General features: G+C 43.6%; 1 protein-coding gene across 9 annotated transcripts in view; it reads left to right on the forward strand.

Annotated features, from left to right (window-relative positions):
* Positions 1-2673: 2673 nt before the first annotated feature.
* SINHCAF (SIN3-HDAC complex associated factor) overlaps positions 2674-18375 on the forward strand; it is a 35415-nt gene continuing 19713 nt past the window's right edge. The window contains exons 1-3 of one of the 9 annotated variants that reach the window (XM_072798435.1): positions 3850-4045; positions 10501-10643; positions 18109-18256. In XM_072798435.1, the coding sequence (XP_072654536.1) occupies positions 18129-18256 (128 nt within the window). In that variant the 5' untranslated portion in view covers positions 3850-4045; positions 10501-10643; positions 18109-18128. Of the gene's footprint in view, positions 2944-3109; positions 3308-3845; positions 4046-5755; positions 5889-6375; positions 6777-6850; positions 10644-13191; positions 13215-16959; positions 17020-18108; positions 18257-18375 lie in introns of those variants that run through there. The other 8 variants (XM_072798436.1, XM_072798434.1, XM_072798437.1 and 5 more) reach the window with 8 other exon arrangements.

Consider the following 18375-nt stretch of genomic DNA (forward strand, 5'->3'; position numbering starts at 1 on the left):
TCTTTCTTCCTTCCTCCCTTCTTTCCTTCCTGCCTTCCTTTTCTTCCTTCTTGGTAAAAAATTCACTTAGGATATTTAGGTAATAGTATTTTGAAGCAGCCCATAAATGAGCTATTGGCTCTGGATAGAGACAGCCATAACAACATGTTCAAGCAACAAAATGAACAAAAGAACCTTTGGAATGCATCTGGTTTTTCAAAAATAGCAGATTCTTCTTTTTTTTTTTTTAAAGACTCTAAGAAACTCGAATTCCTCTTTAAGGATTTTGTTGCTACCTTTCCTACAAAAATTACCCAGATTATTTTTTGACCTCTACTTTGAGAGCACAGGAAGACTTGCTGTACAATATTAGATAACTCAGTAGCTCTGAAGCTTACAGGTACTTTTTTAATTTGAACAGTATCTCCTAAATACTGTGTGTAATTCCTGCATTGCTTGCACATTTGAGCCTATTCCATCCCTGGAATACAGGATATATTCTCACATAAACTTTCAACAGAGAAGGCATTCAAATTTTTATATTTTATATACATAGATAATATATATCAATATATCCTGTAAGAAATAATGGACATTTGAAAAATATTCTCACACTTGCAACTTCATACTTGCAAAAGCATATACTAATTTGAAATTATTTTTGGAAGATCTGTTATCAACCAAATAAGTACGTGAGACACCCCAGGACAACTTATAAAAATTTTCTTCAAAAATAAGTTAGGTGTTTATGCTCAGGGTCCAATTTGTTGTCAGTGAAAGCCCAGAAAGAGTGGGTAAGCCTACTCCACTTTATTTATTATGATAAGAACAGTTCCAGCATCATAGGCATCATATTAATCAAGGTGAACTTCCAAGCTCATTTTATTTTTTAAAAGATTTTATTTCAAAAAAAAAAAAAAAGATTTTATTTATTTGAGAGAGAAAGAAGGACAGAAGGAGTACAAGCGTGAGGGGGAGGAGGCGCAGAGGGAGAGAGAGAAGCAGACTCCCCACTGAGCAAAGAGCCCGATGTGGGGCTCCATCCCAGGACCCCAAGATCATGACCTGAGCAGAAGGCAGATGCTTAACCTACTGAGCCACCCAGGAGCCCCTCCAAACTAATTTTAGATTGAATACAAAAAATTTTACACCAAAGTAAAACTGTTTTGACTTGAGATAAATCTAATAAACAACTTTGAAAATGTCCATTAATTTACTGTATTACAAGCAATTATTCAGAGTCCATTATCTGTTAGGCACTGTTTTAGGCACTGAAGTACAAAAATGAATACAATATAAAATTCTTCCCCTAAAGGAGTTTACAGTTTAGTGAGAGGTGTCTTTTTTTCTCTCTCTCTTTTCTGCAGGTATTTAATATGTGGTTTTCACATACAGTTACAGAAACAGGACCCAAAGAAAAAGGGAAGCATTAGTTTTAAAAGATGTTGAAAGTGGGTTTGTCTTGACTGTACTAGGAATTGGTTGTTGAATTAAATTAGCGTTTCAGAAGTATCTATTTAAATCCATATTGTTGACATTACAGTGAAAGCAGTGAAACTTGTCAGCAGATGATTAAGTTTTATGGTTGATGTCCACACTTTTGTAGCTTGGGAACAATATCAAGTTTCTGGGAAAAACATCCTTTCTCTCTCCCCACTCGCCCTCTATCATTTCATCAGGGGCTCAGCCTTGTTGGTGTTAGGTGTGTTCTCCAAATAAAGGTGTATCACGATTATTCTTTTGCATTTTTCACTTAACATGAGAAGAGTTACTTCGGTTTTTCTTTCTCTTTTTTTTCCCCCCTTTCCTTCTGAGACAGGAAGCTTTTAAGTTGTTGGTTTATTATATATTCCATGAGGGAAAGTTTGCACTTGACTGGCTACTTTTTCCATTCCCAGGACCACCAGTTAGTGGTATTATTTCTGGGTGAGTGGAACACTCTTTACAAGCAGCTGGAGGGGGTATGCATGTTCCTAGATTACTGGCTTTCCACCGACTGGTCTTTTAGGAAAGCTACACTGTTCCCACGGAAATTAACAACCATTCAACTCGGACAGGCTTGAAATCCTAAGGCCAAAGTGGGGGTTGGTGGTGGTGGTGGTAAAAATTGGATCGTTACGGGTTGGGTTACTGCATGAGGAGGGCGGGGGTGGGGGGGGGGTCAGTGACCGGATAGAGTGTCAAAATGGGACTTTATTAAACGACTCATTAAAACTGCACGAAAAACGAACCTCTCCTTGTCCCGGAGGACAAAAAAAAGAAAAAAAAAGAAAAAAAAAAAGCTTCAAAACCCCAACTTTAAAATTTTAGAAACCTAAGAGGCGTAACTTCAGTGTGGGTGCTTGGACGACCACCTCCCCTGTCGCCTCAAGCCTGAAACCGGGCACAGGTGTGCCGCTCCGGCAAACCCAGCTTCCGAAACTATCCCCCAACGGGAAATGGTGCGCCCCGAGAAGTCCAGGATGGAAAGCACGTCACGCAGCCCCACGTCGTCCCTCCGCCGCTAACCTTTCCGCCTCGCCCGCCCCGCCACGCCCCCTCCGCCGCAGCCTCCAGCCAGGGGGCGTTTGTTTACGTGACGTCAGCCGTAGTAAGCAGTCCCCGCCCCGTTTCCCTCCGGCCGCCTCGTTTCCCGCGCCGCGGCGCTTCTCCCCTTAAAAGGACAATAGAGGCCCCGGGAGCGCGCGCGGCCGCCGGGCCTCCTCCCCTCCCAGCCCTCGACGCGCGCGCGCCCGTATGCAAATAAGTTCGATTCAGGAGAATTTTGTACCGGGAGACGCGCGTGCGCAGAGGGAAAGCGGAATCTACACCTTCCCGGCCAGCGGTAGCAACTGCAGAACTGCAGGAGACAATCTTTCTAGACAAGGCAGTTGAGGAGGAGGGAGCGATTGGAGGGGGGGTTGGCTTGGCGTGCACCGCGCACCTCGGGAACGTTATTGCGCGTGGAGCGGCTGCCTTGGGGAGGTGAGTGACTCTAACCATTACTCTGGTGCAAAACTGTCTCACGAGGCTTTGATTTCAGAGTGGGGTTTTTTTTTTTTTTCTTCTTCCCCTTCTCTCTTCACCTCCCCCACCTCCCCCAGTCCTTCCACACACACACGCACACACACGCGCACGCACAGGAAGTTTTGTCTTGGAGATGGCATTGCTGGGAGCGGTGTTCTCGTGATCTTCGCAAACCCCCGGGTTCTTTTGTACACACATGTGTAGCGTGTCTTTTTTAATTGGGGAGGGACCTGGAGGCAAACCGAAAGTCTCGGGGTGGGGGAAGTGAGTGGAGGCTGCAGACGTGTGAGGAGTCGCCGGAGTTGAGGGATCCACGTTGAAGGTGACAATGACTTTTCTCAGCCGCAGTGTTCTCGGGCGGAGAGGAGCTGGGTGGTTGGAAGGCCCGAGAGAAAAACGACTTGCTGGCAATTGCGGAGGGGCCCCCGGGGGCTGGTGCATCCGCGTGGGCGCGCGCCCCGGAGTGGCCGGGCGCCGCGGCTGAACCGCGTGGTTTAGTTTCGTTGCGGGCCGCCCCCCCCCCCCCGCGCGCGTGTCGGAGGAGGGTGGACAATAAACGCCATCCGCTCTCGGAAACTTAAGTGGCCGTCCGCCTTGCGGGCTGGCGGGCGTGAGGGGGTTTACATCGGCCTCTGGCTCGGCGCCGGGGTGGCCGGAGCGCACGCGGCGTGGCGTTGTCTGCCGAACTCCGGAGGGATGCGGAGGCGACAATGAGAGCAACACGCGGCCGCTCGGAAGCCGCCGGGCTCCCCGACGCCGCTCCCCCGCCCCCCCCCCCCGGACCGCGCCCAGGCGGCGCGGGGGGCCGAGGCGTCTGCGGAGCCTCAAGTTCTGCTCGCAATTTAGTCACCTGTGGCGTAGACGGGGGCGCCCCGGCGAGGGCTTTCCGGGGCGACCGTGTGCGGCGGAAGATGGCCAGTCAGAGCCAAGTTGACTCGGGGATGGAGGCGGCGGCGGCGGCGGCGCCGGGGGAGTGAGGGAACTCCGCGGGGCACCGCTTTTTTTGTGCGGAACATGACAGACCACGTGCTTGGGGCTGCGACCCCGGGGATCGCCGGAGGTCGGCGCGGGCGCGGGGCGCGGGGCGCGGGGCCGGCCGTGGGCTGCGGGTGCTGTCGGGGCCGCCGGCCGGCAGGACAATGTGGTTCGCTGATGATGGCGTCCTGCCAGTTTAAAAAGCAGAGTGAAAGTCGCCAACTCTCCGCCGGTGCGGGGCGGGCCGGGCCGGCGGGCGTTTCTCCTCAAGGACACTGGAAAACTTTGATTAAATGGGTTGGCTGCTGAGGGAAGGACGGCGGCGGGCGGGGGGGGGGGGCAGGCTCCGGGCGGTCGGGGCGCGGGCCCGGACCCTCCCCTCGGGTGATCGTCCGGCGTCTCGCCCCGGAGGAACCGTCCCGCGTCCCCGATGCTGCACGTAGGCAGCGCCCGGCTGGACAGAAAACAAAGAGCTGCATGTGCCCGTGCGGGCCCCGCCGGCGCTCGGGGGCGGCCGCCGGGCCGGGGGCCGTGCGGGCCGCCCCCCCCCCCCGCCCCGAACTTCGGGCGACTTTCGAGAGGGGCTTTTGTCCCTCGGCCCCTCGCGGGGAAACTTCGGCGGCGCCGCTCGTGTGAGGTGCCATGCTGGTGCGCGGCGGGCTCCGGGCGGCCGGCGGGGCGGCGGGCTCCGGGCGGCCGGCGGGGCGGCGGGCTCCGGGCCCCGGCGCTGAGGCGCTGAGGCGCTGAGGCGCGGGCGCCGGCGGCCGAGGGGCCGGGAGGAGCGTGGCCCCGAGTTCTTGGCCCGTTACCCGCGGCCCGGAGCCTGCGTCTGGGAGGTCTGTGGATTCGCCTTTGAAGTCGAACTGTTGCCATGTTTGAATTACGTCAGGGCAAAGCCATGAGGAGGAACAAGCCCCGGCAGCGCGGCGTGCGGGAGGCGCGGCCTGCGGGAGGCGCCGGGCGGGCGGGCGGCGGGCGCGGGGGCCCGTTGTTCCGGCGCAGGTGAGGGAGGCGGCGGCGAGGGACGCGGGCCACCTCCTGCCGCCGTCGCCCGGGCGAGCAGCTTCCACAGGAACTTTCTGCCCGACCCAAGTTGTATTTACCAACAAACCCACCGGGGAGCGTTTCTATTTGCTGCCGCCCTGCCCCTCTCTCTCTCCCTCTCCCTCTCTCTCTCCCTCTCCCTCTCTCTCTCCCTCTCTCTCTCTCTGTCTCGCTCCCGGCCGTCACCGCGTGCCTGAGGGGAAAGCGCGTTTGAGGGATGGGGGTGGGGGCAGGGGTGGGGGCGGGGGGGGCGAGGACCCGGGAGCGTCTTGGCTGCTTTCGGGGAAGCCGGTGCGTGCGGCGAGCGCCCCCGGCCCGTGGCCCGCGCGTCCGGGGGACGCAGCCCCGACGACACCCGAAAAAAAAAAAAAAACAACCCACCGTGGGGAAGTTTCGGGGCTCCCCGTTGTCCTACAAAGGGAAGTGAGACTGTGGCTGAATCGTCGTGCCGCTGTTTTCTTTGTGTTTACGTGTGGGAGGGGGATCCGGGAGGGGCGAGGTTTGTTTTGGCTGCGGGGGGGGTTGGTTTCTTGGGGTGCCAGGGCGGTGCAGTTGGTTCGGGCAACTAGACCCAGAAGGGCTTCTTTGTTTTTATTTTCTCCGTCTTACCTGGGGTGACTTACTGGCGCTGGACGGACTCCGGAACGACTGATGAGACCAATAGGGACCCTGCGCGAGACGGTTTCACCCCGGCAACAACCCCCCCCCCCGCCCCCACCCCTCACGTCGTCCTGAGGAAGGTTAAAACAAAAAGCAAAAAACAAAAAAAAACTTTTTTTCTTTCATTAATTAAAATTCTGAATTTGACCTTGTCATTAAAAGTACACTGCAAGCACCTGTTTTTTGAACTGGAGTTGGCCAGACTCGAAAAGCCTCTTAATAATGTATGTCGCAAAACCTTACACGTTTATTTAAGTTGGTCGACCTAAATTAAATTAAAGCCTGGGAGTTTGTTTCTGGTGGAGTTGGGAGAAAAGCCTGATGGCATTTAAAGTATTTATATAATGATTTGGGGAGGGGGGAAAATCTCTCTTAACCCTAAAGGTATGCCTGGCTCAGTGTTTGGTGATTGCTCACAGCGTTATCTTAGGATGACCTTGAAGAAGCTAGCACGCCGGGAGTTGGGCCTTTCTTGGAGATTTTATATGGGGGGTTGGGGAGGAAGCTGCTCAGGGGGAAGACACGGTAAAAGGCTGGCTATCTCTGCTAGCTTCTTCCTAGTTCCTGTGAACTAGGATTGACCTTCTGGTTACCCCTCTTAGATTTTCTTTTCAAGCCAATCCTTTTTTTTTTTTTTTTTTTTTTTTGTTATGTGGCCCCAGGCATAGCTCAAAAATTATGCTGGTTTGACACATGGATGCTTCTTTGGTATTTGGGGTTTGCCTGCAGTCTAGACAACCGATAAGCAGCACCGTCTCTGCTGCTTCTTTCCTGATTTCTGATGCATTTGGATCATGTTTTAGAATCTAAAAGTGATCATTACCAAAAAATAATATCCATAGGTGCCACACCCAAACAAAAAAACCTGTACAAATTATGCTTTTCATTGTTCTGTTATTAAAGACCTATTTCTCTCAAGTTTTGGCTGACCAAAGTACAAATACTTAAGGCAGCCAATACTAGTGACAGTACATTTCTGAAGTAGATAGAAGGAACATGTTAAGAAAATGAAATGAAAAACTTTGTTTTTTGAAAAACTAACTTTATGACTTTCTTTGGGCCAGGTATTTCTCTGAGTTACTATTTAAAATGTGTAAGAGATGCTTTGTTAAGTAAGTTAATTCTTTGATTTGTTTTTCTTAATTAGTATTTTATATCTGGGATACAGCTAGAATTTCAGTGTTCTGGGAAATTTCAAATACAATAGAGTTTAGTAGTTTCTGTTTTAAATATCACATAATATGTGCAATGGAGATTTGATTTATCAAGATGAATGAATCCAGAGTGGGAAAGCCCCACAAAGTCTGCTGCCTGCCTTTTTGCATTACTTTTTGCTGGAGTTTGGAGATGAAGGGTTCAACAGTTAGTGTATTCTAGAACCTTGGTGGGCAGCAGGCCTCAAGACTGCTATTGCACAGTGTTCTTTACTCTGTAGGTCTGGAACCTGGATGGTCAGTTTATTTTCTCAGTTGTAATCAGGCCCTGGAAAAACCTGGCTCATGGGGCTCAGACTCTCAGCAGATTTATGTAAGAAAAGCAATTTGAGAATGGTTTTCCATGTAAAATGAGTTTTTCACTGGAGAAAGCTTAAGCTTATTTGAACCAATTTCATAAGCGGTTATGAGTACAAATTATTTACCATGCTAACACATAGTAGGTTGCTTTAAAAACAACTTTTTCCCCCCCATTAAGGGGAATTTAATTGGCTGAGAAAGAAGGGGAGTCATTTGTTGAGGTACTAGGTTAGTTGTTTGGAAATCTCAGGTTAAAATGCCTAGGTTCTAAAGCTGTGATCATGTTAAATAAGTCACTCTGTGGTCCAGTTTTCTCCTCTGCGGAACCGCTGTAATAATACCTACCTCATAAGGTTGTAAATAAGCAAGCAAGTAATGTGCTTAGTAAATACTGGCTGTTCTCACAACTTTGGGAAATAGACATTTTACAGGAGACAAAACTGAGGCCTGGGGCCGGTTACATTCAGTAAATATTGAGTGGAAAGAATGAGTGTCTTTAGCCCACTCTCCCACCTCCAGAAACTGGTTCTGGGAAGACATTGTCTTCTACACCAGGTTGCCTATCCAATTCTGATTGAACCATTTTACATCAGACTCTTGTGGAAATTGAGAAAATGCTGTTTTCTTTGTTCCTCGTTTCTCTTGTCCGCAAGAGTCCTGGATTTCCCACACTTAGTTTTGACTCTGGGAGGTTACAAATTGAAAACATTTCATTGTCTTTTGGCTTTTCAGTTTCTCTTTTAATTGAGTCTGCAACTAAGGTTTTCTGTATTATGGAAATGATCTGGAAATGCATTTAGTCCAAAAGAAGGCACTTTGTTTTCAAGGAAGGTTTTCTTTTTGCACCAGAAGTATGAAAGTTGCAATTGAACTAAAATCAAAAAATTCATTTCTAGCTTTGTATTGAGTTGTTTCCACCTATTATAAGTTTGATTTGTCTTAATGTAATTTTAATTTGGTTCGTGTTAATGTATGCTGAGTTTAAATAGCTCTCATTTTGAAATGCTTTTGCCCCACACTATTCTAATCTTCCCTTCCCCATATGCCTGCTTCAAATAAGCAAGAAATATTTTTCTGCCGATTGTTATGAAAGCATTGAATTATTTACTATTAATTTTCTGTAATTAAAGTAATTCACTTGGTTTACATTTCCTGGAAATCTTTGAACCTCACAAATTTTTTTCCTACGAAAGTCTGTGTACTTACTGACTCTTAAAAATGACTCCAAAATACTCGTTTTTTTTTTTTAATGCACTTTATTGTGAACACCATTTCCCATTTGGTGCCCTTAAATATACCCTTCAGATCTGTTTTGCCCATCCCACTCTTCAGGTATTAGCAAATTCTGCCTGTATCTGTGTACCATGTACAGACAACACCTGGTTGTAATATAAGACTTAGTTCCTGCCCTGCAACACCTTACCATTGAGAGGAAGGAGATAATATATCAAACAAATATGTGAAAATCCTGTTAGGTATTATACAGGTATTGACAGCTTTTGTTTAAAAAAGAAAAATCCTAATTTCTGAGTTAAGGGGATAGAGGTAAAACCATCCCAAACAGAGATAACTTGAGTAGAGATGTGGCTAGTTGTTAAAGTTGGTTTGACACTCCTGGGATATCAGGATTCCAAGTTGGGAGCAGCTGGTAGGCAGGACCAGATCCTGAAAAGCTTTGCATTTCTTGCCAGGGAGTTGAGATATTATTCTAAAACACTTATTGACACCTTGGAAGAGATGATTGATGTTTGAGCTTTAGGAAGGTACCACCTGTTTGAAGGTTCTGAGAATGTCAGTTATGAGGCTTCAGCACCGTGATTAGGGGACCAGTAGGCAATAGGGACAGAAGGGACATGAACCAGAGAAGTGAAGGAAGAGCAGAATCTTTAAGAACTTTATAGTGCACATGTTGGGGGCCCTGCAGAGGATGAGAAGGGAGAGAGACCAGTTGAATTCCAGATTTTTTTGTGTGACTGTATAGGTGACAACTAAGATAGGTGAACACTAGAAGAACATGTTTTGGAGAGAAGATTACGTAATTAATTTAGAGTATTTAAAGGTTAGGACTTGGCCAGTCCTTGTGTTGATGCCTTATAGGTACTATTCAGAAATGGAAGAATCAGAGTGCTTAAATTTTTCTGAGGTTTGGGTCAGACCGGGTACATGCTACCATATCTCCTTTCTTAACATTTTCAAGTTCGGAAACAGAATGGCTCCATACCTTAAAAACTCCCTGAAAAAAAAAAAACAAGTTTCCCTTTTCTCACAAATCTGGGCTTAAAAGAAAACCTTCAGTAATCAGGATTCCCTGGGAAAGATAGAGATTTTATTTCTATGATGTACAAGTCTTATAATTCAAGGAAATAAGTGGGATACAGATTCTGGTATTTTCATACTCTTGCTTCACAGCGTCCCTGGAAAGTAGAAGTGAGATTTCACCCTAATATTGCAGAGAGGGCAAATAAAATTAGAAGTGACTTCCTATTGAATTGTAAAGACGAAAGCAGAAATAGACTTCAGCTTGACTCATTACAATGCCTTTTTCACCAGACTCAACAGTAGTTACATTTCTTAATAATCATCCATTCAAAGTAAATAAATACTATCTTCCCAACCTTTACAGTTTTCTCATGCACTGGAATCACTTTTAATCTAGAATTGAGATATACCCAGTGTTTTTTTTTTTTTTTTCATTCTATTAAAAATGGGAAGACCTAGTATTTTATTTTATTTTTACACTGTCTAAAACTCAGAGACCTGGATTTTTTTTTTTTAATATTTTATTTATTATTTATTTATTTAAGTCACAGAGAGAGAGAGAGAGAGGCAGAGACACAGGCAGAGAGAGAAGCAGGCTCCATGCACCAGGAGCCCGATGTGGGATTCGATCCCGGGTCTCCAGGATCGCGCCCTGGGCCAAAGGCAGGCGCCAAACCGCTGCGCCACCCAGGGATCCCGAGACCTGGATTTTTTATTTTTATTTTTAACCTATGCTATTTCAGTTGAAGTCTTTATTTCTGAGTTTGACCTCTTTCCTGTAGGATGAATTCTAGGTTCTTCTGAGTGTGGATTCCATAGGCAGCCATAATTAATACTTTACCATGTAATTTCTCAGAGACTGGGTGCATGTGTGGAGAGTCTTTGGCAAACAAGTGGGGTTGGTGTCCACAACCCTTTCTTAGTTTTTCTCCAGGCAGGTTAAAATTTGTTCCTTAAAAGTGAGCAAGTAAAGTAAATTCAGAAGTTTTGATGTTGGGATGTGGACTGGTCTGAAGGATGTAAGAGGGAATAATCATGTTCAGTTGCTTTGGCTTTCCTTAAGCTCTGATGAAACCGGTCTCATTATTGGGAACATTGCAGCCAAGTGGCCTAGCAGCATGAGAACACAAAAACAGTCGTCTTTGACTCCTTGTGAAGTGTTGCTCCAGTTACACTGTTAGCGTTTACTGGATCCTGTGCTTACAGGTAATTAAAGATAGCATACCTCTGACTAAAAATGGTGTCAAGGGTGACTTTAACAATCACAGCAACTAAAAGTTGCTCATAACTTTTGATCATGGGTGTTTTTCGATGCTTCTATCTCTTTTCGCATCATTTTGTTCTTTAAAGTTCAGCTCTAAAGAAATGCCATCTCTTTCACTTCAGAGTTGTCTTTGGTTGCTTGGTTCCTTTTGTCTTTGTTCACTGCTTCCTTCCCACTTTACAAATCTTTTGCATGTCTCTTCTCTGCAGCTTCCTTCCCATCATGCTCGATGTCCACTCTACTCTCTGCCGTGGAGTATATTTCCTAATGTGTATCTCTCCATCTGTATGTCTTTGAGGAAGTTTGTTTAAGCTCTCTGGGCTCTTTCAGATCCTTCTTTAGTTAAGTCAAGGTGTGCGATGGTAACTAAGGTTTTGGGGGCGTGGTGCTAGAAAGGAGGAAAGTGAAAGTAAACTTCCTTCATTCTTGCTCCCCTCAGAGGCAACCACTAGTTACTAGTTTTTAAAAACCTATTTTTAAAAAGCCAGTTTATGTATTTAAGGTCCCATTTTAAAAACACTATGAGATTGTACTGTATAGCTATTACTCGGGAGTAGAACAAGATATCTTGGATAGTTCCCACACTGTATATATGTCACAGATCTCTGCAATTAGGGGCTGAAACTGTATTCTCTAGTATGGAGGCATCATAATTTAACCAGCCTAAGAATTCATGGACATTTAGGATGCTTCCAGTATCTTGTGGGTTTGTTTGTTGGTTTGTTTTAAAGGTCTGTGTCAGTTGGTTTTTAGAAAAAGTGAGGATAAAAAAAAAAAAAAAAAAAGAAAAGAAAAGAAAAAAAAAGAAAAAGTGAGGATTAGAAGCTGTGGGATTTTGATATATTGAAAATGACCAAAAAAAAAAAAAAAAAAAGACCCACTTTCAGAATACTTTTTTGGGAGGTTACACTCTTACTTGTTATCAGAATTTCATTTCCCAAAGTGGCATGGATAAGTTGCAATACTAACTAAAGTTGATTTATCATCCTTGGCGTACATACTTCTCTTTCAGTTTTTTTCTATCCAGTCCATCAAGTGGCATTTTGAGTTTTTTGAAAGGTATTTTTGAAAATAAAAAAACCCCTTTGCTTCCTGAATGGAATCTAGAAAGTGGAATTGGGGAAGTTATATTTAGAAGGAACTATTGGTGTTCTTCAAAGTGCACCCAAAAAGGCGATCCTATTAGATTTTGAATTTATCATAGTAAGACAAATCTCTATTTTCCTAAATGTTAAATTAATACCCCCGTAAGATTTAAAAGACAAGAATACCCTGGAATTAGGTTCTTCACCTCACTGTCTCCAATCCCATATTAAAAGGGTACTAAAAGCTTTAGAGTTTGCATTTCACTGTTCTTCATACTGTTTCCTTATAATTTTTTTTTTTTTTAATTTTTATTTATTTATGATAGTCACAGAGAGAGAGAGAGAGAGAGGCAGAGACACAGGCAGAGGGAGAAGCAGGCTCCATGCACCGGGAGCCTGATGTGGGATTTGATCCTGGGTCTCCAGGATCGCGCCCTGGGCCAAAGGCAGGCGCCAAACCGCTGCGCCACCCAGGGATCCCTTCATACTGTTTCCTGATTAAAGTCAAGCTTAAAATGAATTTAGTATTGTTAAAAGACCCTCTTTAAGCCTAGAATTATTTAACAAAACTTATCTTAAATAGCATCCCTTCATATTAGCTATTGTTATGAAGATTCCTTTTCTTTCCCATTTATATTTTATTGCACTCAGTAAACTTAACCTTCTGCAAGTTGAATTAAGTGTAAAATAGATATCATTTCTGCTGTTCGGCTTCATAATCTCATTAGGTTAGATTAGAATTGGTCCTTTTGATGGGGTTCCTGACTTGCTTAGACAATTGGTAGAGCATTGGACTCTTGATCTCGGGGTTGTGAGTTTGAGCCCCACATAGGGCACAGAGATTACTTGATGAATAAATAAAGGATAGAATTGGTCCTTTTGTATCTTTGATATACAGCATTGACCCCACTGTTTCCTTGTGTTAACACTAAGGTTGCAGTCCCCGTCTATTCATTAATTTGATCATGAGGTTTATATGAAGTGTGCAGCTTTAAAGTGGGGGGGGGAACCAATAAATTAATCAAATGTTTAGAATTAATTGTTGCAGTTTTTTAAAAATCACTTTTTGTTGTCTGTGTATGATATTTTGCTCATATAATCAGTTATTTCTTTTATGGTTTTTGCTGACTTAACTATTAATTTTAATCTTTTTAACTTTGGGAGATTGGATTAAGTTGGACAGAACAGTAAAAATTTGTGGCTATTTGGCTAATAGTGCCCAAAGAAATAATGTTAATGAGAGTGGCTTAAAACATGAGATGCTATATAAACAACTTTTTAAAAGATTTTATTTGACAGAGCACAAGCAAGGGGAACATGAGCTGGAGAGGGAGAAGCAGGCAGGGAGCCCTACGTGGGGCTCAGTCCCAGGACCCTGGGATCATGACCTGAGCTGAAAGCAGATGCTTAACCGACTGAGCCACCCAGGTGCCCATATAAACATAACTTTAAAAAAAAAAACCCAACTTGTTTAAAAGAGTTTAATCAGCACATTTATTGAGTACTTACTAAGTGATAGGGATTATTCTAGCTGCTGATGTTACAAAGATATATAAAGACAGGAGAATTCCTAACCTAGTCTATTTTCATTTTTAAAAACAAGCTTTTTGAATTCACACACCATAAAATTCACTCTTTTAAAGCGTACAATTCAGTGGTTTTTAGTATTTTTACAGAGTTTTGCAACCATCACCACTGTTCTAATTTTGGAAGTCAAATGGCACTTTTTAATGAGCATTTTAAGTCTTTCTGATTTTTTGGCTTTATCTCAAAGCTTAATTTTCTTTTGCTTTCCCCCACACACTTAAGAGCAAGATTGTATGGTGTCCACTCTCTTCTGTAATTATTCATCAATTAGGAAGCAGATGATATTAGCTTCCGTCTGTGAAAACAGTGCCGAATGATGTGATTACCTGTGAGAATAGATGCAAAAGTCACAAATAGTTTAAGAGCTTACGGTGTTACTTGAACAAATAAAATAAATTGTTCTGGAGGAATTGTTTAATATTCCACAAATGTGGAACTAGGAAAGAAGTATTCTAAAGAACCACCAGGTTTGTTGAAATACCAGAAATTCCAGGTTTAAAATCTAGTTGTGTCAAACCTACCTACCACCTTATCAAGTATAAAAAGTAAGCTGATTTCAGAGCCATGCTGTGACCTTAGTTTTCCTCTGGACAGTGGGTAGGTTTTTTAGGGTTGTTTTTGTTTTGTTTTGTTTTGTTTTATTTTATTTTATTTTATTTTATTTTATTTTATTTTATTTTATTTTATTTTATTTTATTTATTTTATTTTATTTATTTTGTTTTGTTTTGTTTTGTTTTGTTTAAACATTAGCGAGTCTGTAGATTCTGTGAAAATAATTTCATTAATTTCTGGGCTCCCCAAAGCTCAAAATGGTTAAACACCAACAACTGGGTTGCTGTAAACAAAGCCCAAAATGAAACCCCTGTGTATTTGCTGCAGATTCCCAGGTGCCTCTCAAGTGCAGGAATAAGCTCAGAAAAGGTTTAATAGGTTTAAGTAATCATCCATTAAAAGGTTCATACACTACTTGTGTGTTGCGACAGAGCAAGTGCCTTGCATCTTACTCCCTGTAGCACTGCCTACAAGAGTGTGGACCCTGGGTTTAGACCCCTCTCAGACATTGCAGCAAAATTTTATCAGTATGAACATAAAATCTCAGAGCTGCGTAAAGGGTTGTTAATTAGAAGATATCAGGCTATTTTATTTTCCCTGATACTTAAAAAAGAATATTAATCTGAAGAATGGGATGTCTTGTGGGGACTGTTGGGTAAGTTTTGTGGAGATCCCCACCAACAAAAAAATCCTATTGAACACTTGATTCACAATAGCTGCTTATAAAAAGGAAGGCCTCAGCATTTAGCTATAACCCTAGCATTCCTTAAAAACTTACCAGTGTAATAGCTGGCACAACCTGTGTTTCTTGGTCAAATCCAGCCTCAGTGAAGGTAGTTCTGTCTTGGGAGATGATCCAAATGCTGTATGGTTTTGATGGCATGTTTATTTGCGGAGAGGGAAGGGGATTGTGAGGGGAGAGATAGGAATCTATCTGTTGTAATAGGATTTGGTCTGTGTATTAATGGAATGAACTGGCCTTTCTTGCTGTACTTCCTTTGTCCTTGCTGAGAAGGGAGGCTGAAGTTTCCTAGAGCTATTGATGAAGTTGGTGACTGTAAGAGGAAGTGTGGACTTTTGACCTTCTTGATGGTAATGGAGAATGTTAGGGGAGTTTGGAGAGCCCACAGGTTAGTTTCGAGGATAGAAAGAGCTGTAACATTTTTGCTTCAATGGGAATACACAATCATTTTCTTCAGGACATTTTCTTTTCATTTATCATTTGGATTTGTTTGGGGGAAAAAATCGATATCTCATTTCACAGGCCTTATCACACCTTTGAGTATCTTCTTTTCTTTTCCTCTCAAAAAAATCAAATTCCTAAATACTCCCATTTAACAAGAATAATCAACTAAGCATTTTGTTTTCATGTTTTAACAACTTCTATTCTTTTTTTTTAGATTTTATTTTTTTAAATTTTTATTTATTTATGATAGTCACACACACAGAGAGAGAGAGAGAGAGGCAGAGACACAGGCAGAGGGAGAAGCAGGCTCCATGCACCGGGAGCCCGACGTGGGATTCGATCCCGGGTCTCCAGGATCGCGCCCTGGGCCAAAGGCAGGCGCTAAACCGCTGCGCCACCCAGGGATCCCAACAACTTCTATTCTTGAAGTGATTGTTTAGACTTAATTATTGAAATGGTCAGTGGCCTTCTGCCCTGCCCTACCTCCCTTCTTTGCCTGCCTTCCTCACCTACAAAAACATTAAAGAACACTTGATAAACAATAGCCCCTTTAAAAGGAAAGCTTCAGTGTTTAGCTAATTGCTTGCTAATAAAATATTTTCTTAGAAATAAATAATAAATCCTTTGTCCATATTTCAGAATTCCTCAATCTCAGACCTACCCACACAGCCTGGATATTTGATTATTTCTGTGAATTGCTTTTGTAAATACTTGCTCTGGTATACTAACCAGAATTGAGATGGAATGGGATCAGATAGGTCATCCAAAGACATAACCAAACTTTTTGTTTTACTCATATATTTCAGTGTATTTCTAAAATAATTTCATTTAAAGATTGTATTAAAAAAATAAATATTTTATTTATTCTTGAGAGACGGCGGCGGGGGGGGGGGGGTAGGCAGAGACATAGGCAGAGGGAGAAGAGGCTCCCTGCGTGAAGTCTGATGTGGGACTTAACCCCAGGACCCTGGGATCACGACCTGACCTGAAGGCAGATGCTCAACCACTGAGCCACCCAGGCGCGCCCTCTGAAAGAACTTTATTTATTTATTTTTAAAGACTTTATTTATTTATTCATGAGAGACACAGAGAGGCAGAGACACAGGCAGAGAGAGAAGTAGGCTCCATGCAAGGAGCCCGGTGTGGGACTCGATCCCAGGACTCCAGGATCATGCCTTGGGCCAAAGGCAGGCACTCAACCGCTGAGCCACCCAGGCGTCCCTCTAAAAGAACTTTAAAAGAGATAATGTTCTTGGTTATAACTCCTAAAACTATAGGTACTAATCTAATTGGTATTAATGATTTTTTCTTATTGATGCTGTATATGATACTTTTGCGGATTTGGGGGAAAAAACACACAAGTGTCCATTGGGGTTTGTTTATTTATTTTTAAAACTTTTTTTTAAGGGATTTTATTTATTTATTCATGAGAGACCGAGAGAGAGGCAGAGACACACAGGCAGAGGGAGAAACAGGTTCCATGCAGAGAGCCCCATGCGGGACTCGATTCTGATAATGGTGGGATCAGGCCCTGAGCCAAAGGCAGACGCTCAACTGCTGAGCCACCCAGGCGACCCTCCTTTGGGGTTTAGTTTCTATATTCATTGCCTTTTTACTCCCTCTCTTAGTCCAGATGTTCTCGTGAAACTGGCTGTTAGTTTGGAAACTAAATTTCTTCTATGGTGGGTGTTTACTGCCAGCTACATTTTTGCTACATCTAGCTCTAGAGCTGCTTCTTCATTTCTTGCTTGATGTTAAGGGGTTTTTTTTTTGGTCATGAGACTCACAATTTATCATACCTTGTATTTCTTGGACATCTGCTTCTCACTATTTATTACTGCTCGCAGGCACAGGACTCCATAGAAGAAGAGCTCCAAAAACTTCTATAAAACTGAATCAGACCAATGGTTAGGAAATATGAACTTGTTTTTTCTTTTTTTAAAGATTTTGAGGAAAAAAAAATAAAGATTTTGAGAGATAGTAAGGGGAGGGAGAGGGAGAAGCAGACTCTCCATGGAGCAGGTAGGAGCAGGTAGTCCCATGTGGGGCTCAATCCCAGAACCTCCTTGGGGTCATGACCTAAGCCAGAGGCAGCCGCTTACCCTATTGAGCCACCTATGTGCCCCATGAACTGGTTTTTAATTCATCTTAATGATGCATAAAAATTTTTTTTTTTTTAATTTTATTCACTTATTCACGAGAGACACAGAGAGGCAGAGACACAGGCAGAGAGAGAAGCAGTCTCCATGAAGGAAGCCTGATAGCGGACTTGGGGGACTCGATCCTGGATCCCAGGATCACGCCCTGAGCCGAAGGCAAACAACCACTAAACCACCCAGGCGTCCCTAATGATGTATAAAATTGTTAAATTCTGACCTTGGATTTTTGTGAATTTTACATCCTCCTTTCAGTAGTAGAGTCAACTTGCCAGCTTTGAACTTTACATTATCACAGAAGAAATCCCCTCTAACTTCCCATAGGGCGAAGTATTATGGGTTGATGTATATTGAGCTAGTTATGTTCTTAGTATCAAATAGTGGCCATGATAAATGCTCAGAACTTCCCCAGTGGGGAGTCACATCAATACAAAGGTGCAAAATAGAAGGGGGGTGCCTTTCCTTAAATTTTAGGATGCATCCTTCATTGTGTATGATTGAAACATTTTATAGTGGGGAGAGTTTGTTAGATTTTCTACTTAAGTTGATTTTTAAAATATGCCTGCCTCCCCTCATTTTTGGAATGAGCGTTGCCAGAAGGGTAGAAGAAGGTGTGGTAGAGGCCTTTTTAAGTAACTGAGCTATTCTATATGTTTTATATACTTGCCATGCTAGTGCCAAGAATGGAGGTAGATATGGGAGGTCTTCCCCGGAGCCCTCCTGTCTGGCATGGTCATGTAATATCAAGTTACTGGGGGTGGGGTGGAACAGAGAATTCTCTTTTAATGGTTCCTTGTTACAACCCTCAACAAAGCTGTGTCACTTCCCTTGGCTTTACAGACTATTGCCCAGAAGAAAAGATGTTTGGTTTTCACAAGCCAAAGATGTACCGAAGTATAGAGGGCTGCTGTATTTGCAGAGCGAAGTCCTCCAGTTCTCGATTCACTGACAGTAAACGCTATGAAAAGGACTTCCAGAGCTGTTTTGGGTAAGATCATCTGATGTTTTTACCATCCTTAGAGTGAAAAACATCACAGCTTACGGAAATATTTCCAAGCAAGGCAGGCAATTGGAGTAATGTGCTAATAAATTAAAATCATTTACAGT

This window comes from Canis lupus, chromosome 25 (assembly GCF_048164855.1).
Source record: "Canis lupus baileyi chromosome 25, mCanLup2.hap1, whole genome shotgun sequence".
NCBI lineage: Eukaryota > Metazoa > Chordata > Mammalia > Carnivora > Canidae > Canis > Canis lupus.